Source organism: Bos indicus x Bos taurus, chromosome 12, assembly GCF_003369695.1.
Source record: "Bos indicus x Bos taurus breed Angus x Brahman F1 hybrid chromosome 12, Bos_hybrid_MaternalHap_v2.0, whole genome shotgun sequence".
NCBI lineage: Eukaryota > Metazoa > Chordata > Mammalia > Artiodactyla > Bovidae > Bos > Bos indicus x Bos taurus.
In genome coordinates this window covers 36,360,892-36,383,890 of record NC_040087.1, presented here as the reverse complement: position 1 = coordinate 36,383,890, position 22,999 = coordinate 36,360,892, and the positions used below count along the sequence as shown (strand labels likewise).

The window sequence follows — 22,999 nt, the reverse complement described above, 5'->3', positions numbered from 1 at the left end:
CCTGACCCTCTAAGTGAGTCAGTGTGAATCAGGCTTGCTCCTGAAACTTGAACTCCAGGCTTGAACCCAGGGGCCTCTCTCTGGGTGTCCTGATTCTCTACTCCAGAGCTCCAGAAGCACAGAGCAGCAGCAGCCACTCTGCGCCTGCAGACCCCTCCTCTTGGCTTCCTGGCAGAGTGGAAGCAAGTTTCATACTGAGTCTGTGTCTCCTCACACAGACTCCACAGAAGCACGCAGTTGCTGGAGGTGGGACGCTAAGGAACCTGTGATAGGTATCTGTAACTAGATGTTGCCGGAGTCTTCCTGTCCCTGAGGACTTAGTTATGACTCATTGCCGTTGCCCCCGCTCCACAGGGGTAGGGGGTGGAGACTGAGTTCCAACTCTGCCTTTTTGGAAAGAAAAGAAGGGAAGGAAGTGGATGGGAGGGAGAGGGAGAAATAACGGCGGATGTGGACATCCCTCTTTAGAGAGGGAGAGGTCTTCACCCCCATCGGTGGAGGGTGGGTGCTGATCCCCGGCCCAGCGTGCCACTAAGGCACCTCGTTCAACCCTCGGGCCTCACACCCCTTCATCCGCATCTGGGTCCTGAAAGTAACTGGGCTGTTTCTGGGGGTCGGGGTGGGGGCTCTCGTTTACTCCCCACTTCGCTCTGACCCAACGGCGACCATCGAAGTCCGCTCTCGGGTCGTCCAGGGCCTTTCGATGCCAGGACACCCAGAGAATGACCAATGCGAGGAGCTACAATTCCCCCCACCCCCACCCGGCTTGGGACTTTTCACAATCTGACGAGTCTCAAGGGGAAAAGCGGGCGGGGTCTTTCCCCAGAGCCTTCTGCGCGGCAGGTCCGGGCGGCCGAACCGCACTGCCCACTGGACCCGACGCCCACCCGGCTCTCTGCCCGCGGCTGGGGACGGGGGCGGGGCTCGGGGTGGGGCGCGCTGGCGGGGGCGGGGCCGGGCTTTTAAGGCCAGCCACCTGCAGGGCTGCGCTGGCGCTCCGCACCCGAAGGAGCGAGGACCCCGCCGCCAGCCCAACGCGACCCCGCACCCCGGTCCTCGCTCGACGGGACCCCCGCCACGTGCCCGGCCCGCCCTCCGGACGGGACCCCCCCACCCGCGCCATGAACCGGGTGCGTGCCGCCGGGGCGGGAGGAGGGGCGGGTGGGCTCTGCTCAGTTCTCTCCGCTGCCGGTCGGGAGGCCGTGGAACTCGGGCTGGTGGGGTGAAGAAAGATGCTGACCCAAACGCGGGAAGGGGCCGCGGAGCCGGAGGAGGGCGGCGTAGGGCTGGTGACGGAGCGGATGCTCTATGGTCCTGACGCCGTCCTGCCCTCGGCGGTTCAGGAATTCAATGGGTACACCCTCCGAGACACGGGGCGCGCTGGAGTGTCCCTCGGGGACCAGGCGTGCCCACCGAGACACGGAGCACGCTGGAGTGTCTCAGTGGGACCAGGCGCCCCCTCCGAGACACCGGGAGCGCTGGAGTGTCCCATGGGGACCAGGCGCCCCCACCCAGACACGGGGCGCCCTGGTGTCCCGTGGGGACCAGGCACTAGAGAGACCCTGCCCCTCCTCAGAGGGATCTTGTCTGAGTCGGGGAAATGAACTTCCTCGCCCAGGGAGGGGTCCTCTGAGGAACCCACCCAGCCAGCCCTCCTCAGAAGAGGAGAGCAGACAGAAGGCGCTGCAGGCGCTGTTTGGAGGAGCTGTAGGGAACTCCCAGGAGGAGGGACTGGGAATGGGGGATGGGGGGAGGGCCCCTTCCTTGTAAGTTCCACCCACCATGAGGGCCCCTGCTTTGCCTCAGAAAACCCATCTACCTTGGGCCAACATTGCACCTCTGCTTCTCTTTCAGAAAAGAGAAATTTATTCAGTGGAGCTCAGTGGAACCAAAGACATTGAGAAAACAGACAAGGAGGATGGCAAGAAGTCCAGGGGCCTGAAAAACAAGTGCTTGGAACGCAAAAAGAACCACCAGAAAGAGGAGCTTAAGAAAGAACTTGATCTGGTCAGTTGATTTGGTCCCTGAGCAAATGGGTGCCCTTGAGCACTGTCCGCCCTGGTGACAGCTTGCCCCTATAACCCACTTCTTACAAAAGAAAAATTCAGTCTTAAGAATTTCAAAATCCCTGACATGTGTTTCCTTGTTTTAAGAAAAAAAAAAAAAAATGGTGTGATTGTATCTGCCCAGGGGTCAGGCCCTCCAAAGATTCCTGCATTCAGGCTGTAGGCACGCCCAGGGAGGGCTCCTCTGAAGCCAGTCGCCACAGGCACTGCCCAGACCTCTCCCCTGCTGGTTCATTGAGATATTAGTAGCCTATGAAATTAAACTATCTCATCAGCCAGAACTATCCAGGAGGAAAACTGAAAGCCCCTAAACTTGCTAGGTTTCTGGGTATATTTGCCCCATGAGAAAGGATTTCAGTAGTTAGGAAGAGTTGGTCTTGGCTTCAGGCAGCCTTGGGCTCAGCTGAGGTTCCAGTTCAGGGAGTAAGCTACCTAGCTTCTCTGAAGCTCCGTTTTCTTTATGTAAAATGGGAAACAAACCATTTTCATGGGTCTGTCAGGGGGAAAGTGAGGTGAGAGTCTCTTGTAATGGCAGTGCTTTGTGGATGTGAAGTCCTGTTACTACTAAAGCTGGCCACCCTGGGAAAGAACATCCCCAGAACTGAAATGTGGCTGATTACATCTCAGGAATGCCAATGGAAACCTGCCCTGAGTCTGAGATTATGCGGGTTGTTCTGCACTTCACTGCAGACTTTAGAGCTGTGGTTCTCTGAGCAGCTGGTAGTGCTGTGAGCTCTTGTGTGCCACAGAGCAGGTTGTTAAACATTCCGGAATTCAGGCAAGCCGACTGGTACTGTACTAGTTGCTTGAGATGTGACTGCTGCAAATCAGAGCTCTTTTATTTTACCTGGAGAGCTCGTTAAACAACACATGCCGCAAGGTGTTTGTCCATGTACGTTCTGATGACCCTGGACTTGGATCTGAATTCAAATCTGTTTTCCTGAAGTTCAGTTTCCTGTTTTGAAAAATTGGAATTAAAAATAGTACCTACCTCTTAGAGTTGTTAAGAGGGTTACAGAGAAACTGGAGAAAGGCTAAGATAGTCATTCTTATTTCCTACATGTATCTAGCAGTTAAGGATGAAGATATAACTAGTCTTACTTGAAATTACTGTTTATAACATGAATATATATCCATTCTATCATATGCCTGTTAATTACAATGAGAACCTTCCTTGAAATTTGAGCCTTTTTGGAAAATATAGAAAAATAATTCCATGGTGTTGACTGGAGTATTCCCTTGCTTCTTTGCTGAGAAACAGCTTTCTTTCCCCTCTTTTTCGCAACCTTCTTACAGGAATCCTGTAATTTGTGACTTCGTACTTGGGTGCCCTTGCATCCCAACCCCTCCAGAAAATTAGAACCTTGATGAGTAATGCAGTGTCCCTAGCTTCTGAAGAAACAAGCAGGTGACTCAAGCCTGAGGCACCTGGTGCTGCCCTGTGCTCTTCCAGCAGAGTTCACATCCGCACCCTCCCATTTCTCATCCCCAGAGAGTCAGGCTAGTGGGGAGGATGGTACAGTATGGCCCCTTAGAGTATGAGATCAGTCCATGAAAGCAACGACTTTAATCATGTTAACTCTTCTCTGCCCAGAACTTGGCATACTATGCACAGAACCATGTCTTAATCCTATGGCTCCCCAGAAATGTCATATTCAGGGGGTACTGGTACAGTGAATAGAAGAGCAGGCCCAATCTGACTTAAGCACAGGACAAACCCTAACTCTGTAACGTGAAACATTTTTGCTTTAAGAAAAGAGATGGTTCTGGTACCACAGTATAAATTTTTGTCTCTGACAGTCAGAGTTTTAGGATCCTGAGTGCTGGGTTTTTTGCCACAGGAAGAGATTTCTAGCCCTTTAGCCCAGAGATTCTGAAAGGGACAGGACAGAACAGGACAGGGGAACTTGCTCCCTGGGTGCCACAGCAAATGTCCAGAGATATTTATGGTTATCGCTTCTCAAAGGGAGGGTGCTGGTGGGCAGAAGTCCCCACAACAGAGTTATTGACCCAAAATGTCAATAATGCTAAGGTTGAGAAGCTCTGCTTTAGTTTAATAATTCTGTGGCAGAGTTAGCAAGTGTGGCCCCCCCACCGCCCCCCTGGTATTTATTTGGCAGGTTTTTAATCTGAGGGCTTGTCTGATAGCGAGCTGAGCCTCAAGTGCTGAAGGAAGGAAAGACCCATTTCTCTCTCCCAGATGGCCTGCCTGGTGAGGGCTGTGTGGAACTGTCAGTACACGTGGAATGGTTTGGCACTGCTGATCGCTCTGCGTTAATCCCGCAGTTCAGGTCTGAGTTGAGTTTCCAGATCACTGGTGTCTGGATGATGGGTGTGCTAGGATCTGCATGTGCTGGAGACCAGACTGAGGTGAAATGCATTGCTTTACTCATAAAAACTAAGGACAGCTACCACGTGGTAAATGGCAAGTCAAGTCTGAACTCTCCAGGGATGGCCAGAAAATCTACTGGCCAGTGAGCTCTCCTGAAGCAAAGTTCTCTTCTCTCACTGCAGGAACCCCTGGGACAAAGGTTCCTTCTTTCTATACTTCCTGGCCCCTCTCCCATCCTCAGTGTTTCTCCCAGATTTCATGGGGTTGTCAGGGTATAGGGTTCAAGTCTTTTGGAATTATCTAATTCACTCTGTTCTTTTCATGGACTTTAGCATGACCACAAACTCAGCAAAGAGGAACTGGAGACAAAATATAGTACAAACATCATTACGGTAAGTCATCAGAGAACCAGTGACAGGGGAGGGGATCAGGGACCATACAAAGAGGCTGTGTGCTTGAGGCTTGTGAGTGATCTGCCAGTCCTCCACGTGCCCACCTTGCAAGAGGAGGCTCATTAACCTCAAGAATAGCAGGCCTGAGCCGCAGGCATGACAAGGCCCTCTGCTGGGCTGTGTGTCTGGTCACAGACAGTTCTTTGACTGTGATTGCAGCTGAGCCATGGTGACCCCTGGAAGGTTTGAGTGCCTCCTCACTGTCATGGTCCAGGGTTGCTTTCAAACCCTGTGCCCAGGAAGTATTCAGGTCGTGTCCAGGCCTCCTCCAAGAAGTGGGGACACCTCACTCCTCCTAAAATCTCCCATCGCAGAAGTGCTGCTTTATTCTGTGAATTCAAACTTAAAGATGTGGTGTCTTAACACCAGGAGATTTGGATACATCTGTTCTGAGTGAACAGAAATATGTGCTGTGTGACTCACTGGCCTACAGAGAGGAAGGCAAAAAGGAGCAGCGGAGCCTGGGCTCAGAGGACGCAGGGGCAAGAGAGGAACACTGGCGGGAAGGTGTCAGGGCATACACCCTGTCCCACAGTTTACAGGATGTGCCGGGAGAATGGTGGAGTTCATCCAATGAGACCCCCAGATGGCACAGTGACTGAGCTGGGACATAGTCACAGCTGCCCACAGTCTGCAGAAATGTGACATCCAGCCCGAGGAGGGAGAAACGTCTAACTCCTGCTTCTTTTCCCTCTGCTTTCTCAGGGTCTTTCCAGTGCCCAGGCTGCTGAACTGCTGGCTCAGCATGGGCCCAATAGCCTCACGCCCCCCAAGGAAACCTCAGAGATCATCAAGTTCCTCAAACAGATGGTGGGGGGCTTCTCCATCCTCCTGTGGATAGGAGCCATCCTGTGCTGGATCGCATACGGGATTCAGTATTCCAATGATCACGCCTCCTCCCTGGACAATGTATGGCGCTGGGGGCTCCTCCCGGGTTTGCTGGTGGTGGGGGTGGGGGTGGGTAGGGTGGTGAGGGTCAGCACTGTAATGCAAGGCCTTCCCTGGGCAAAGCATTGGGCTGGGGTCAGGGGTCTACCACTGACCAATCACTGCATAAGTTGGAGAAAATCAATAACTTCTCCGGGTATAAAATAGAAAGTATATCTGACTCTCTAGTGTCTCAGAGCAGTGTGAGCATCAGTTTTTAAAAGAGCAATACATGATTGGTTCCTATGTGGGGAAAAAAAAATTGACATCCATGTGAGGTGTTTTGGGCTTTATCTCCTCAAAGCTAATTCTCTCCCTTTACCGTGGAGAACTTGTGTGTCTAATAGTAAGGTAGGACCAAACCACAAAGCTAGGGGTCACAAAGCTGGGCTTCCCTTGTAGCTCAGCTGGTAAAGAATCCACCTGTAATACAGGAGACCTGGGTTCAATCCCTGGGTTGGGAAGATCCTCTGGAGAAGGGAAAGGCTACCCACTCCAGTATCCTGGCCTGGAGAATTCCATGGACTGTATAATCCATGGGGTCACAACAGTTGGACACGACTGAGCAACTTTCACTTTCAAACCACAGAGCTAGAGCAGCCAACATGATGCTGAGAGAGAAGCCAGGTGCAAAAGGCCATATTCTGTGCAATTCCATTGGTGTAAAATGTCCAGAACAGGCCAGTGCTGGATTCAGACAGCAGATCAGTGGCTGCCCAGGCTGGGCCAGGGCGGGAGAGTGACTGCTGTGGGTACAAGGGGTCTTACTGGAATGATGGATTGTGGTGATTGTTACACAACTGTGTTAATTATTAATAGTCATTTAGTTATAAACTTCAAATGGGTGAATTGTATGGCCTGCAAGTTACATCAGGACACAACTGCCATCTCTCTGATTGGCCCGTGGAGTACCCTGGCCCTCAGGTTGGGCTCATTCCTGATGCTGCTTCTCTGATTGATGCCTGCCCTCCTCACCCAGGTGTACCTGGGCTCCGTGCTTGCCCTGGTCGTCATTCTAACCGGGGTCTTTGCTTATTACCAAGAGGCGAAGAGCACCAACATCATGTCCAGTTTCCGCAAGATGATCCCGCAGGCAAGTGTAACAGCCTCCCTGGTGTCTCCAGGCTTGAGACAAGCAAGCATCAGATGGGGGGAGCGGGAGGGCATGGCTTGGCGGCCTAGGACCCCTCCCTGCTGTCTGCGGAGTCTTGGGCAACTGGCCTAATCTCTCTGGAGCCCCCGTTCCCTCCTGGGTGTGGTCAGTGAGGCAAGGTGGAGGAAGATGCTCAGTCAAGAGCAGAATGGGACAGAAAAACGAGCCACTGCCTGGCATCTCCTGTGGCTGCTCCTCAGCTCGGTGAACCATTCAGACAGAAGTTATTCATGAGCCAAGGGAGCCAACCTGTCATTCTTTAAACCATCAGTCTTTTCACTCCCATTTCTGAGCCTCACTGCATGTTGCCCCCGAATGCTGCCAGTGTGGGAGGCCTCAGATCCCTCCTCCTCCAGCAACCTGGGAGGGGTCCTCTGGGGACACCACTGTCAGCAACACCCTCTGAGGGTGTCAGAACCACACCCTCACTGGGCTGCAGAGCTTCTGAGAGGCGTGATCTCTGGGTGGAATCTCTTGTGTTAGGAAGCAGAGACCCATCTCTCACTCCATTAAAGGCTATATGACCTGAGCGAGATCATTGATCCCTTTAGCTCAACCTCAGGACTCTTCCTGGACTTCCCAGCAGGATGATTCATCCTAATGGTCCCCCTGTCTGTCAGGCCCAGAACTGACAGTGGCTTTGCTATACCTCCCATGGCAGCATTTTCTGGATCGAAGGCTATCTCCGTGAGCTCCAACTCAAGAAAAATAGTTCTTAGGGTCTTTAGGACCTGAGTAGAAGCCTTGGCTTCATTGTCTGCTATTCTGACAGCTATGCACTCCTGTGCCTTCCTTCCTGAGCCTGTGGGGGACAAGGAGCATGCAGGAGGGCCAGCATCATTCCCGGATGGGATCTGAAGCCTGGGTCATGATTTTCTTCTGCAGCAAGCACTTGTCATTCGAGACTCAGAGAAGAAGACAATTCCTGCTGACCAGTTGGTGGTGGGGGACATAGTGGAGATTAAAGGTGGAGACCGGGTCCCTGCGGATGTCAGAATTCTGTCCACTCAGGGGTGTAAGGTCAGTGTCATGGGTGCCCTGAGGGTCACACTCGTGGTGCTATGGTCTTTCCAGGTCTCAGTGTAACCAAAGAAGGGAACAAGTTGCCTGACCTTGAACTCTTTTCAAAACTCCTAGGTGGACAACTCATCTGTCACCGGGGAGTCAGAGCCCCAGGCCCGCTCCTGTGAGTTCACACATGAAAGTCCCCTGGAGACCAAGAACATTGCCTTCTTCTCCACAACCTGTCTGGAAGGTAGGTCTGGTAGCTTGCAGGACTGCAGGTTCCTCTCATAGCCTTTCTCCTTTGTCAAGCTTTATGTTTCTCTCTCTCTACCATCTCTTGCCGCTAAACTTTTCCAAGAGAAAATGTGTAATTGAGGAGTCTAGAGAGCTGGTGTTTGGCCTTTGTAGTGTCATGTGCTGATTGGCCATGTGAGCCACCAAAGAGAGGAGCATGCGAGGCCATGGTCCCTCCTCGCTGAGGACTCCTGGAATAAAATGTCTGCTCCACCTGTAGGCACAGCGACTGGCATGGTCATCAACACGGGTGACCGCACCATCATTGGGCAGATCGCCTCGCTGGCTTCAGGAGTCAAGGACTTGAAGACGCCCATTGCCATCGAGATCGAGCACTTTGTTCATATCGTGGCAGGAGTGGCAGTCTCCATCGGCGTCATTTTCTTCATCATCGCAGTGTCCATGAAGTATTATGTCCTGGACTCCATCATCTTCCTCATTGGCATCATTGTGGCCAATGTGCCTGAGGGTCTCCTGGCCACTGTCACTGTGAGTCTGTGCTGCTAGTGGCCGTACCCTGACCCTGCTAGTGTGCCATCCTGCTCTGCCGCGGCTGAGTCTGCTGCATCAGGGCCAGTCATAGGATGTTCTGTCTCTTAGAGGGACAAAGAGAACTGTCATCTGTTAGTATCTGAATGAACTGTCCTTGAAAACTTGTGTTTTCATTTTCAGAGATCTATCTGCAAATCCCATATGATACTTTGCCCCTTAAGATCTAGATAAAACAATCTTGAACCACCACTTAGAAATTTTCTAGAAGTCTGACACCTTCCCTGCATTTCCACAGTTTTTAAAAGAAAAAAAAAATACTTTGGCAGTTTCTACAGCTGAGGGATGTAGGTACACTTTCACATCACTTCACCCTCTCAGAGGCAGTCTGAGACACAAACTCCCTGTCTGATCCTGCAGAGCAGTTCAGCACTTTCCGCTCTGCCCCTGGTCTAACTTTGGTTCTCCCTGTGTCAGGACCTAACTCATCCTAAAACAAGGCCCCCAGGTGGGGAGGATTCATACCTCTGCTCCTGGCACCGTCCTAAGCAAAGACAGACAGAAGTGTTATTGCCTGTCTCCTCTGACTCCAGCAGACAGTAATTTGACCAAGCTGGAGCCTAAAGAACCCTTTTGAGATCTGGGGGCTTCAGAGAGATCCAAGAATCTTTATTAACATTTGGAGATCCTAAAGTGAAACAAGTGTTTCTTGATTCCCCAAAGCAACAGGTAAGCCATTTGGGGCAAGCTCTTTGGCACATAGTGGCTGAAGTCTGTCTTATAACGCTCTTGCTTGTGATCCACGGGCGCTCAGCAGCCAAGCCCCCTTTGTATTGACTTGACACTTGCCAGGCTTTGCTACCTGTGGATCCCTTAGGATCATTTTCCTCAAGGAGTAAAGGGACATGAGAGAGAGAGAGCACATGCAAGCTTTATATGCCTTCTCAGCCACTGGGTCTGGTGCAGTTTTACTGCATCTGTAACTATACCTGAAACTAGTCCAGCTGTAACTGTTCCTACATTATTGAACCCAAGTTCAGCATGGTGGTTTTTCTCAAAGCTTCTCTCTCTCTCTCCTCTGTCTAGGTGACTCTGTCACTGACAGCAAAACGAATGGCCAAGAAGAACTGCCTTGTGAAGAACCTGGAGGCAGTGGAGACTCTTGGCTCCACCTCCATCATCTGCTCAGACAAGACCGGGACCCTGACCCAGAACAGGATGACAGTGGCCCATCTGTGGTTCGACCACCAGATCTTCGTGGCAGACACTAGTGAAAACCAATCGAGTAAGCCTTGGGGTGCATCCAGCCTGGCCCTGCATGGTGGGCTCAGCACAGCTGGTCTGTGGCCATGGGTGAACAATACTGCTCACTGGCACAAGCCTGGCACCTTCGGCATCCATGGTTCTTCTTTCCAGATCAAGTCTTTGACCAAAGCTCTGCGACCTGGGCCTCCCTGTCAAGGATCATAACGCTGTGTAACCGCGCTGAGTTCAGACCTGGACAGGAGAGCGTCCCTATCATGAAGGTGAAACCCCACAAACAGTCTCAGCCGCAGGCACTTTGCAGAGTGAAGTCACCTTCTCTGTTCTGATCTGGTGCTTTATTTAATCTCTGCAACTAAGTAGCATTTGTTCTGTGAGAGCGAATCTAACCACAAGACCTGTAGGAACCCTTTTCACTGTCACTAACTTTAAGAAATCTAAAAGTTCTCAAAATATTCATTTAGGTCTTCTGAAAAGTCTCTTTCTTGAAAATGATTGTGCCTTTAAGTTACTGCCCTAAATTCTTTACCAGCTAAGAAGATACAATCAAAGTTCCAGGGAACACCCCCTGCCCCTCTCCAAGATCAAGTTCATTGCTTTTTTCCCATGAAAACTCCCACTCTCAGGGCTCTAACTTGTCTGAACTCCCCTATCGCCAGCAGGTGGCGCCCTGCAGTTAACAGTTGTAAGCGTTAGTCGTGTCTGAATCTTTTGCGACCCCCTGGACTGTAGCCCACCAGGCTCCTCTGTCCATGGGATTCTCCAAGCAAGAATAATGGAGCGGGTTGCAATGCAGGAGACCCAGGTTTGATCCCTGGGTTGGGAAAATCCCCTGGAGAAGGAAATGACAACCAACTCCAGTAGTCTTGCCCAGGGGATTTTCCCGACCTAGGGATCAAACCTGGGTCTCCTGCATTGCAACCCGCTCCAGTATTCTTGCCTGGAGAATCCCATGGACAGAGGAGCCTGGCAGGCTACAGTCCCGAGTCAGACACAATTAACACTAACAGTAGTAAATCTGTCTCTTATGGGATAACTGTTCTCTCCCTCTGGTACTTGGTAAGCTTAGGTTGCACATTGGTTGGTTGAAAATAACCACAGAAGAACCTGATTATGTGCTGCAACTACTTATATCTTTTGATTCACAGAAAATTGTGGTTGGAGATGCCTCAGAAACTGCTCTTTTGAAGTTCTCAGAGGTCATGCTGGGTAACGTGATGGATATTAGAAAAAGAAACCGCAAAGTAGCTGAAATCCCTTTTAACTCAACCAACAAATTTCAGGTGACTTTCCCCTCACAATTGAATCTTTTGGTTTTTAATTATAGTTGGCTGTGCTGGGTCTCTGTTGCAGTGTGCAGGCTTCTCCTTACAGTGACTTCTCTTGTTGTGGAGCACAGGCTCTAGGGCTCATGGGCTTTAGTAGCCACTGAATCCTTATCATCACTAGAGCAGCATTTCCACTTGTAGGTATCCTTTAGTCAGTATGTGTTTTGAATGACACTTGACTTTAAAAACAGTCCTCAGAGATGCAAAGCCTGAACATCTGGTAAACACAGAACAAGTAGAGGAGAGAAAAGATAAAGGTTTCTATGGGGCCTGCCATTCCCACACGTGGCCTTTCTGTATAACATGCACACAAACGCACCACTGCCCGCCCTGGTGACTTGGGCACAGGGAGAGCCAGCAGCCACACCCCCCAACATGACAGGCTGAGTGAGGGGGGCAGTCAGGAGAAGCCAGGCATTCTCCAAGCTTGGTCTCATGTAATCTTCACCATAAGCCTTGAAGGTAGGACCAGGTGAAGCCCCAACTGCAGGCAAGGAAATGGGCCTTAGAAAGTGTTGAGGTGGCCAGAGCCACCTGAGCATCTAAGTCTTCACATGTACGTCTGACGCCTGAGTCTATGCTTTTTCTACCACAACACAAAGGCCAGGTGGTCAGTTCAGGCCATTTGGGTGAACCTTGCCCTTTGTGAGGACCAGTGAGGACCGAAAGCATTGCTTTCCATGTCTGCCCTGCCGGCAGTGCACAGGAGTCTCCACCCCTTGTTGCTCAGGGGGAGATTGGCCACCCTTGCCTGGTTGTCTCCCCTCCCACTAGGGTAGCCAGCAGGCAGCCATGTCCACCCTCCTCAGGTCAGGCAGGGAACAAAGTGCTGCTACAGGTGGAGTTCCCCGGAGACTCCAAAGCAAGAATGGGGTGTTGTGACTTGGTCTTTTGTTATTGTTGTTTAGTCTCTCAGTTGTGTCCGACTCTTTGGACCATACCCACCAGGCTCCTCTCTCCATGGGATTTCACAGGCAAGAATACTGGATGGGGTTGCCATTTCCTTCTCTAGGACTTAGTCTTTGCATAACATTAAATTATGTAAGTAGGATGACCACGTTTGTGTGCAAGTTTCTAGTGATTACGCACACATTGTGTTTGGAAGGAATTTAGAACTGGAAAATTACTGTGGAGCAAACGTCTTTGTGGATAATTAACCAGTAAAGAGTCATGGTTAGCAAAGCAGACAACTAACAAAATGTATGATGTAAGATGTAGAGGAACTCAGATCTCTGTTCAAAACATAAGTGAAAATAGAATGACTAGCAATCCTAAAATAACAGTAGTAATCATGGCTATCAACTGCTGATTTCCACACTCCTCACAATTCTACTAGGTAGTCAAGAATGAGGAAACAGAGGACACAGCCAGCAAGGGCCAGAGCCAGGACTTGGGCAGACCCCAGGGGTGTGCTCAGCCTAGGCGGGTGGCCATCTAACCACAGACAAGACTCGAATCCTGCTGGGGCTCCGTCTTCTTTGGGGAGAGGAAGAACAGGTTCTGTGAGGCCTCCTGTACAGATCGTTAATGGAGAAAGTGGGCTCCCTGGAGTTGCTAGAAAGGAGTGGGTCCCACAGAAGAGTCCAAGGAGCTCTGAGGTGCTTTAGAGTCACCTTATATTCACACGCCTGCGCAGCACTCGGCACTGAGCAGGGTGGTTTAGGAGGAGCCTTGGAAGGTCTCTGGGGCATCATTCAACTCGAAGAAACAAAACAGCTCTGGCACGTGAGCTCTTTGAGTTGTGGCCTGAGGGATCTAGTTCCCTGACCAGGGATGGAACCCAGGCCCCCTGCATTGACAGCTCGAAGTATTAGCCACCAGACTGCCAGGAAGTCCTTCAGTCTCTGCATATTACTTGGGCATGAAGTAGAAAGGACAGAACATGCCTGCAGAGAACACTCTTCCTTTACATATCACAGAGAGGAGAAACAGAAACCACAGAGAAAGCGATGTTTTGCTCATGAAAAGCTCTGTCCAGTTTAGGCCCTTCGTAGTAAAGACAGTTCTTGCCTGGAGAATCCCAGGGACAGAGGAGCCTGGTGGGCTGCCGTCTATGGGGTCGCACAGAGTTGGACACGACTGAAGCGACTTAGCAGCAGCAGCAGCAGCAGTGAAGACGGTGTCCTTACCCGCGATGCCGCACTGAGCATGCGTGATCCCTCCCCCGCAGCTCTCCATCCACGAGACCGAGGACCCAGATGACAAGCGCTTCCTCGTGGTGATGAAAGGGGCCCCCGAGCGGGTCTTGGAGAAGTGCAGCACCATCATGGTCAACGGGCAGGAGCAGCCTCTGGACAGGAGCACTGCCGAGGCCTTCCACACGGCCTACATGGAGCTGGGCGGCATAGGGGAGCGCGTGCTGGGTGAGAGAGCGGGATCCCACTGGCAGGCAAAACGAAGCAGGCTTGGGGTATAGCGGGGTAGCCCTGGCGTCCACTCATATCCTAAAGGAGAATGTGGTCAGCATGCAGGGGATACTGTGTGATGGCGTAGGAGGGTGGGGGCCCTTGCAGATCAGAAGTCTGGGAAGATTTTATGGGAGGAGTTACATTACAGTCTGGACCTTGAGTGATAGATGTGAAGGGTTGTGGGGGGAATGTACTCACATAGAGGGAACAGCATGAGACAAACATGGGAATGGATGGAGGGGACCCTCTGGGCACAGCTCCCCATTCTTCATCTCTTTATGTCTCTGTCTCTACCCCCACACCACTTGTAAACTGCAACCTCCTCAGAAGTACAGGCTGTCCACTCCTGGGCTTTCTGTCTCCAGAGCATACCTAACGGGCACAGAGTAAATGATTTGGGGATGAAACATGTCTTTCCTAAAACAACATGTTATGTAACTGAAGGAACTGAACAATTATGGTAAACTCTAAAGTCTGTTAGTCACTCCAGTCATGTCCAACTCTTTGCAACCCCGTGGGCTGTAGCCTGCCGGGCTCCTCTGTCCATGGGATTCTCCAGGCAAGAATACTGGAGTGGGTGGCCATTCCCTCCTCCAGGGGATCTTCCCAACTCAGTAATTGAACCCAGGTCTCCCATATTGCAGGCAGATTCTTTAGCATCTGAGCCGCCAGATTTACTGACATCAATTCTCTTAAACTGGTAAAACACAAAGGACTGAAACTGTATGAAAATGTTCCCTCTTTTTTTCATCATTTTTTTATCCTAGTTTCACCAGCTCCTAAATTCATACCCATTTCAGGTTTCTGTCACCTCTACCTACCGACAGACGAGTTTCCAGAAACGTATTCATTTGATGTAGACGCAGTGAACTTCCCTACATCCAACTTCTGCTTTGTGGGCCTCTTGTCAATGATTGACCCGCCTCGGTCCACGGTACCTGATGCTGTCACCAAGTGCCGGAGCGCAGGGATCAAGGTGGGACTTGCACATCCCTGACTTTACACATCTTCCACGGATGCTGAGTTCCTTTCTAGGAATGTCTGTCATAGGAGAGTCAGTATTTAGGTCTCTTCCCCTAAATGTCATAATTCCCCTTTTTTTAAGTCTCTACTTTCACTGTACTAAGATTTCAGTAACTGTCCCATAAAAGCATAGTCATTGTGTCTGCGTGGAATAAACCACAAGTGCAATTGCAATGAGCATAAAGCCATGAAGTAACCACATCACCCTAGACCACGACAGACAATAAAAGGTTTTGTTACTTAATCTTGAGGTCCAGCTCCCATATTCCATTTCCCTCATGATAAGCCAAAATTTGAATTCCATTATTGTGTTAATTCCAAGGCTGTGGAGCATCATGAAGATGCTGAAGGAGCTATCCGTCAGCCCACTCACAGAGTTACGCCAAAGGGAAGGACTTCCTCTAGGTCCGAGGAGGAAATGTAAGGTTTAGAAACAAGGGTAGATCCAGTGGGATCCATGTGTCCTTCTGAGACAGGTGATTCTCTGACCTAAAGATCAAGGACTGCAAGCCACAGTGGCCCCTTGCCATGGTGGAGTGGGCAAAACCAAGTCATCCCTGCTCGCCTGAGCAGCAGAGTCCCTCACCACCCACATGCCTGTCTCCTTGTCTGTGTTCTAGGTTATCATGGTTACAGGCGATCATCCAATCACAGCCAAAGCTATTGCCAAGAGCGTCGGTATCATTTCCGCCAACAGTGAGACGGTGGAAGACATTGCCAAACGCCTCAACCTTCCTGTGGAGCAAGTTAACAAGCAGTGAGTTCAGAACCCACACAGCAGAACTCAGGCCTTTACCACAGACCCTACTGCCTCTAAAGAGTTGTCTGGAGAAGACCCCTTTTTGCCAAACGTGATCTACTGGTTTACTCTATCATTTCTGGCTGGTTTACTCTGTAATTTCTACATCCAGTCATTACTCAAAATTTTATTGAGTACCTGATATGTGCCAGCCACTGTATTGAGACCATGAAAATGACCTATATTTCAGCCCAGTGAAGTAGATCTGAAAACTTCAGTGATGAATTTAGAGTGAGGAAACTGAAGCAGAAACTTTATAGGAAATTACCTGTCATTGGTGCAGTTTATAATCAGGAACATTGAGAACCCTTTGTGCTCTCTGAGCCCCTAGTCTGCATCTTGACTATTTATTCCGTGTTTAATATTTAGGCTTCATAATGTGTTGCTATGGAAACATAGTTCTCTTTGCTTTTTATTTGGTTGTAAATAGAATGGAGGGCTTCTCTGCTGTCTACTGGTAAAGAACCCACCTGTCATTGTAGCAGACACAGGAAACATGGGTTCCATTCCTGAGTCTGGAAGATCCCCTGGAAGAGGAAATGGCAACCCACTCCAGTATTCTTGCCTGAAGAATTCCATGTACAGAGGAGCCTGGCAGGCTGCAGTCTGTGGGATCACAAAAGAGTTGGACACAGCTTAGCAACTGAATAGCAATAAACAACAACAAACTCAGTGAAATAAGCACAGGCACAGAGGTGCTGGCGGTGGGAACCTGACTGTTGATCATTTAAATCAAAGTCTCCAAAGTCTTAGTTGGAAAATAAATGTCATTGCTTTATTATACTTTGATGCATGTGGGCGAAAAAGACCCAAGAACATATCCTAGTTTACCCAAACAGTTATACCTGTTAGGAACACAGAGCTGACAGGTGATAAGTGACTGCCAGGGCAACAAATTACCAGTTAGGACACCAAGCAGGTAAACAGCCTCTGGGCACACATTTGTATCTGGAGCCTAAGGTGGCCCAGTGCTCCTTTGTGTAGATAACATCGGTAATAATGTCCGTCTGTGAAAGGACGTTATACTTGTTTTGTTTTTTGAAATAGTAGGATTTTACTTTTTCCTACAAGTCACCACACAGGAGAGAGGGTTGGTTACTTTGTGAATGTTTTCAATTGTCCACTTTATCAACTGCAGCTTCATGATCAGGGAAGAACTTTTCATAGCTAGGGGAGGAAGGGAAACAAGGCTTTCCTTCTTGCTTCTTCCTCCCCCTCTTTTTTTTTTTTTTACCAGAATATAGGAAAACCTATAGTTTGAGTCAAGTGCTAGAATTTCAATATTTAGCACCAATAGAAAAAAAAGAGAAGCAGACCTAAAAAGAGCTCAAAACTTTAAAAAGGTAAACAAAAAGGTATGCAGTGTTTTGTGCTTAAAAACGTTTAAGCTGAGATTTGAAGGCTGAAATGTTCGCCAAGGGAAGGGAAGGCTAGAGGCCCCCACCCCTGGCAAAGGTGGTGGGATCTGTGAGGGCTTGCACAGAGTCAGGGGTTCAGAACTGAGAGCCGGGGACTTGGAACTGAGAGCGTGGGTGCTGTGGGGGAGTCAGAGGGGCCGTATGGTACAGGCTGCCCCTAGCCCTGCAGACTAAGTGGGGATCTGGGCTCTGCTGGATGTTCCTTTGGACAGTGCTCCAGGGGACAGTATGGTCAGGTCTGCAGTTTCAGTAGTTCCTAGAACCTCACTTTTATAAGCAGCAAATAAAAGCTTTCCTCAGGAAGACCTCAGTTAACTTTTCTCCCTACATAGCTGGTTGCATAGTAGACACCGTGAGTCTGAAATAAACAAAGAGCTGTCACCCATATGTTCAGGCCAACAGCTGGATTCTTGGATTCAGAATGTACAAATAGGCAGTTTTTTACCTCCTTTTCTTTTGAGTAAAGCTTTGCCCTGGGAAGTGCCACCTCTCACCCATGCCTGTAAGAAATGGCTACTTGACTTGTTCCTACTGTCATGTGACACAAGGCAATGCCTGTCAGCCTTAGTTCACTGTCTTGAAAAGAGACCCACACACCCCATCATCCCACCAGATGATTCAGATGAGTCAGGACTTGGGGTTCCAGGTAAAACCAAAGAGGTTCACCCCACTTCCTGCCCAGAATAGCATTTTAACCTCAGCTTCCACCTAGGCCCTCACCCAGTTCCTCCTGCCCATCTAGGGATGCTAAGGCCGCTGTGGTGACCGGCATGGAGCTGAAGGACATGAGCCCGGAACAGCTAGATGAGCTTTTAGCCAACCACTCGGAGATCGTCTTTGCCCGAACGTCCCCCCAGCAGAAGCTGATCATCGTGGAGGGCTGTCAGAGGCAGGTGGGTGAATGCAGCACCTGGGGAACCTTCTAGGTCTGTCATCATTCTGTGGGGAGAAGCAGCACTGAGCCTTAGCCCCCCCTTAGGGCTCTGGTGAGGTCACCACCCCACATCTCCACCTATCAGGGCTGACCCTGTCCACCCAGGGACCCTCCTGCTTGCTCCCCAGGGGCCTACCTTTACAATTTGGATTCATATGGTTTTGGTCATTCAAACACATCTTATTTGGAGCTTGTTCTTACTTCTGGGATTTCCCATCTTAAACTTTTTCCTCCAACCCAAAACGGGCCTTTGTTTTGATGCAGCAGACCTCCAGGCTGCTCACTAACCTCCTCTACCCGTCTCCCACAACCTTCTGCCATCCCTACAGGATGCTGTGGTCGCTGTGACTGGGGATGGAGTTAATGACTCCCCAGCTCTGAAGAAGGCAGACATTGGGATCGCCATGGGGATAGCAGGTTCTGATGCAGCCAAAAATGCAGCCGACATGGTCTTGCTGGATGACAACTTCGCGTCCATCGTCACAGGGGTGGAGGAAGGTGAGTAGGGTCTTGAGTGGTCTTAGCAAGGGCTGGGGCCACCCATGAAATGAGGCGCAAGTCCTATAGGGAGAAATGTCTTCTGCTTAGGTCGCCTGATCTTTGACAACCTAAAGAAGACGATCGCATACACGCTGACCAAGAACATCGCCGAGCTGTGCCCCTTTCTCATCTACATCATTGCTGGGCTTCCCCTGCCCATTGGCACCATTACTATCTTGTTCATCGACTTAGGCACAGACATAGTAAGTAGCCAGAAAGGGAACAGGGTCTGATGACTTCCCCAGGTGAGGGAAACCTCAGTGTCATTACCTTCAAAGGCAGGAGATGGATTAATCAGTGCTTCTCAGACCTCAACGTGATGGTTTCTGACAAGCTCTTAAGTGATGCTGAGTCTGCTGGTCCACCAACCACGCTTCAAAGCACAGGACCAGAGAGATCTATCAAGTGTTTGAAAATTAAAACCACTTCACTTCATAAAAGAACTTTTCAACACATGAGTTCTTCACCTTTGCAAAAAAACAGGCCATAGGTCAGTTCCAGCTCATGTGCATCCCCCTTTTTTTTTTTTTGAAGAGCTGTCACCAAAATAGTCCCTGTACTGCTTGGGGCCCAGTGGCTGAAGTGATAACCCACAGCTGCCCCTTGTTAAGTAAAAGAATCTGTGACCTGGATGCCCCCACCAAACACAGTAAGAAGCCGCCATTAATAACACTGTGAAGCCTCACACAGACCTACAGTAATATCACCTAAAACCTCCCCTGTGCTAGAACGAATCCCCTTAGGAAGCTTTGTGACAATCACTCCCATGGCTCTAGCTTACAGAGGCTTTGGGGAGCAAGCAAAACTCACAGCTCTGCAGGTCATTGCCTACCCCTCATTTCACACGACACCTGGGCAGCCTCCACGGTCCAGGGATATTAGGGCATCTCTACCTTAGAGGGGAGCTGAAGCCCCAGAGCGTGCAGCAAGCTTGCTCTTCTTATCTCCACTGCCATGGTTCTTCCAAGTATCACTAGGGAACTTGTTAGAAATTTGGGCTCTCTGCCCTCCAGGGGGAGGACCTGGGAGAGAACCACTGGTCAGTGGTGGGAAGGTCAAGTGCTTTATAACTAGATCATTTAGAGATGGCAGCACAGGGTGATGGTCAGGCGATCAGACACAGGTGGATTGTCTTCTCTGCAGACAGCACACCCTGTTGTCTGCACCCTGGATGGACCAGTTCTGTAATGCCACCAGCACCACTGCCACCACCACCACCACCACCACCCCCCCACATCAGGCCCCTGGCTGTGCTGCCACTCTTGCCTTCCATCTAGCATTTCAGGGTCGGGCCTCATGCTGCTCTCCCCCTCTAGATTCCCTCCATCGCCCTGGCTTACGAGAAAGCTGAAAGCGACATTATGAATAGGAAGCCTCGCCACAAGAAGAAGGACAGGCTGGTGAATGCGCCACTCGCCCTGTACTCCTACCTGCATATCGGTGCGAGGAGGGGCTGCCCAGAGACCCACCTTCCCCTGTGGGGCGGGGTGGGCTGCTGGGGGAGCCCAGAGGAGAGTGAGGCAGAGCACTTCTGGGGTCAGTACAGAACCTCTCCTGTTCTTCTAGGCCTCATGCAGGCCCTGGGGGCCTTTGTTACGTATTTCACCGTGTATGCGCAGCAGGGCTTTCTACCCAGCGCTATCCTCCACCTGCGGGTGGAGTGGGAGAACGACAATGTGAATGACCTGGAAGACAGCTACGGACAGGAATGGGTAAGGGCCAGGTTGCTGGCGGCATCCTCCCTGGATGGCTGTAAGGAGACAGGGGAAGTAATAGTTTTCCTTGAGGGCCCTGTGGTCACAGTGGCTTGCCTCTGCCGGGCTCGGCTCATCTCTCAAGTTGGAGGTCTAGAGCTCACCTGTTTACATTAGCTTGCATCCCAGGTGGCTCAGATGGTAAAGAATCTGCTTGCAATGCAGGAGACCTGGGTTTAAATCCTTGGTTTCAGAAAATCCCCTAGAAAAGGGAACGGCAACCCATCCAGTATTCTTGCCTGGTAAACCCCATGGGCAGAGGAGCCTGGTGGGCTACAGTCCGTGGCGTCTCAAAGAGTCGGACACAATTCAACGATTAGCACACTTCAGGTGTGGAGGAGGAGCAGCTAGCAGTGCCACAGCTGGGCCAAATCCATTAAAATCCGTAAATCTAATCCATAGATTTCTTTCCAAACACAGAAAGTAACCCTCTCTCAATCACGGGGAGGGGAAAGAGAGTCAAGGCTCGTAGACAGGCACCAACACCTCCCTGAGGTGTCCATCTGGGGCGTCATGGTCTTCTCTTCTCTGGCCATTGACAGACAAGGTTCCAGAGGAAATACCTAGAATGGACGGGCTACACAGCATTCTTTGTCAGCATCATGATTCAGCAAATAGCAGATTTGATCATCAGGAAAACCCGGAGGAATTCCATCTTCCAGCAAGGTCTCTTCAGGTACTGGTGCAACTGTCCTGGGGGTTCAGCCTGGGCCTTTGCTGCCCAGATGACTGCATGTGGGCATGTGAACCTGGGGCTGGGAGTTCAGAATTTGTTTGCTTTTGTGTCTTACAGAAATAAAGTTATCTGGGTGGGGATTGCCTCACAGATTATCATCGCATTAATCCTCTCCTATGGCCTTGGAACCATCCAGGCCCTGAATTTCACGATGCTCCGGTGAGGTTCCCTGCAACAACGGGGAGGAACCGGCCCCAATCTGGTTGTCACAGCCTAACAAGTCTTTCCCCTCAAGTCTTTCCAAAGAGAGAAAGTGAAACTGTTCTTTTTTTCTTTCTTTTAATCAGTATGAGGCTTTGACCTGCTAGTTTTTTCAGAAGAGGAGGTGGGTTTTCCATCCCTCACCATCCCATCTCTACCTTCATCCAACAGATCCCTTCTCAGGCAGACACTGTTTCTAGTGGTCACAGTCCAGTTAAATAAGAAACCTTGGGGTTCTATGCTGTGTGACCCAGTGGGGTTGCTCTGTCCAGTCTAGAAAGGGGAATGAATGAGGCGCTCAGCCACTTAAGGGTGGGTGTGTGGGTCTCACGCCACCCACTCTCTCCCTCTAGGCCTCAGTACTGGTTTGTGGCTGTGCCACATGCAGTTCTGATTTGGGTGTATGATGAGGTGCGGAAGTTTTTCATCAGACTCTTCCCTGGAAGTGAGTACTAATGTATGGGGGACTTGGGGGCTCTTGATCTGCTCCAGCAGACCTTCCTCTGTTTCTCACTTACTGCTTTCTCCTTTAGGCTGGTGGGATAAGAACATGTATTATTAAGACACCTGCTTCCCAAGCCCCTCCAGCTGCACATGGCGATGTTCTTCACCTTCTGGCGCCAGCTGGGTGACTGCTGCCGTGGGGATGTCGTCGGAATGTGTTCGAGAAAAGAAAGAACTGTAGGAAAGACACTCACTAATATTTTGTAATTTAAAACAGATTTCAGTGTTTATATGTGATTTTAATTTATATATCAATGTCCTTATTTAAAAATACATGAATTTCAAGGTAATGGTGTAGGGAAGAATGGTGTGTTTAAATGTCTGTAGAGCTCATTCATGTTAAACAATGTCAGGTAATCCAGACATCTGCTGGATTAAGGGTCTCCCTGACTCTTAAGCTCTAGATAGCACTGCTCACACCTCCATTCCACACTCTATTAAAAGTCCAGCGCCCTCCCTTCCTGTGAATTCCCAGAGAATTTATTATTTCACAGTCATGTTGCTCAGAAAAGGCTAGTTCAGCTAGAGGTTTGCAAAAGGATGAGGTGATGGCAGGTTTACATCACAGCAACTTGGAAGACATCAGTTTGACCCTGAGACATCCTTAAGAGTCCTCATCCCGCCTCTCAGCTCCTCACAGTCCTTCGTTGCCCTCCCTCCTCCACGGTACCCTCCACCCACCACTAGTTCCAGAACGGAGCTCCAGGTGCTCCCGTAACCCAAGGGGGTTTTCATTTACCAGGATTGAACCTCAGTGGAGGAACCTTGTGGTTTAACACATAATATTTATTCTTTATTAGACAGTTCATAGCACTCTGCAACACATTTTTTGTTTCATGCTGTAAGTTTCTTTATTCATGTGTAACATATGTGACTACACCCATATTAGTATCCCAGAGAGGCCTCATTTTTAAGTAAAAGATCTTTTATAAAACCAGGCCTGAGAGTGGTGTTCTAATTAATTTGAGTTTGTCTAAAATGCAGAGCAGGGCTTCCCTGGTGGCTCAGATGGTAAAGAATCCACCTGCCAATGTAGGAGACATGGGTTTGATCCCTGGGTTGTGAAGATCCCCTGGAGAAGGAAATGACAGCCCACTCTAGTATTCTTGCCTGGAGAATCCCACAGACAGAGGAGCCTGGTGGGCTACAGTGCATGGGGTCACAAAGAGTCAGATACGACTTAAGAGACTAAACAATAATAGAAACAAAATGCATAGCATAGGACAGAAAAAAAAAATGAGATGTAACTTCAACTTTTTTTTTTTTTTTTACTTCTTTGGTCCTTTAATTTTTCCAAGGAAAGTCTGAACTCTTCCCTCACAATATCCCTGCTCTGCCCCCTCTCTGATATGTGCACACATTTAAGTCAGAAT

General features: G+C 49.9%; 1 protein-coding gene across 1 annotated transcript; it reads left to right on the top strand.

Moving 5' to 3' along the window:
• The first annotated feature begins 982 nt into the window (after positions 1 to 982).
• On the top strand, positions 983 to 22,679 carry ATP12A (ATPase H+/K+ transporting non-gastric alpha2 subunit). Its single transcript, XM_027557654.1, has 23 exons — positions 983 to 1,130; positions 1,855 to 2,007; positions 4,731 to 4,790; positions 5,556 to 5,759; positions 6,757 to 6,870; positions 7,816 to 7,950; positions 8,068 to 8,185; positions 8,450 to 8,718; positions 9,805 to 10,003; positions 10,135 to 10,244; positions 11,130 to 11,264; positions 13,480 to 13,672; positions 14,518 to 14,693; positions 15,361 to 15,497; positions 17,700 to 17,850; positions 18,221 to 18,389; positions 18,480 to 18,634; positions 19,748 to 19,871; positions 19,998 to 20,143; positions 20,728 to 20,861; positions 20,979 to 21,080; positions 21,476 to 21,567; positions 21,656 to 22,679. Exons 1-23 carry the CDS (start codon positions 1,122 to 1,124, stop codon positions 21,682 to 21,684), a joined length of 3,114 nt encoding a protein of 1,037 aa, XP_027413455.1. The 5' UTR covers positions 983 to 1,121; the 3' UTR covers positions 21,685 to 22,679.
• Positions 22,680 to 22,999: the final 320 nt, after the last annotated feature.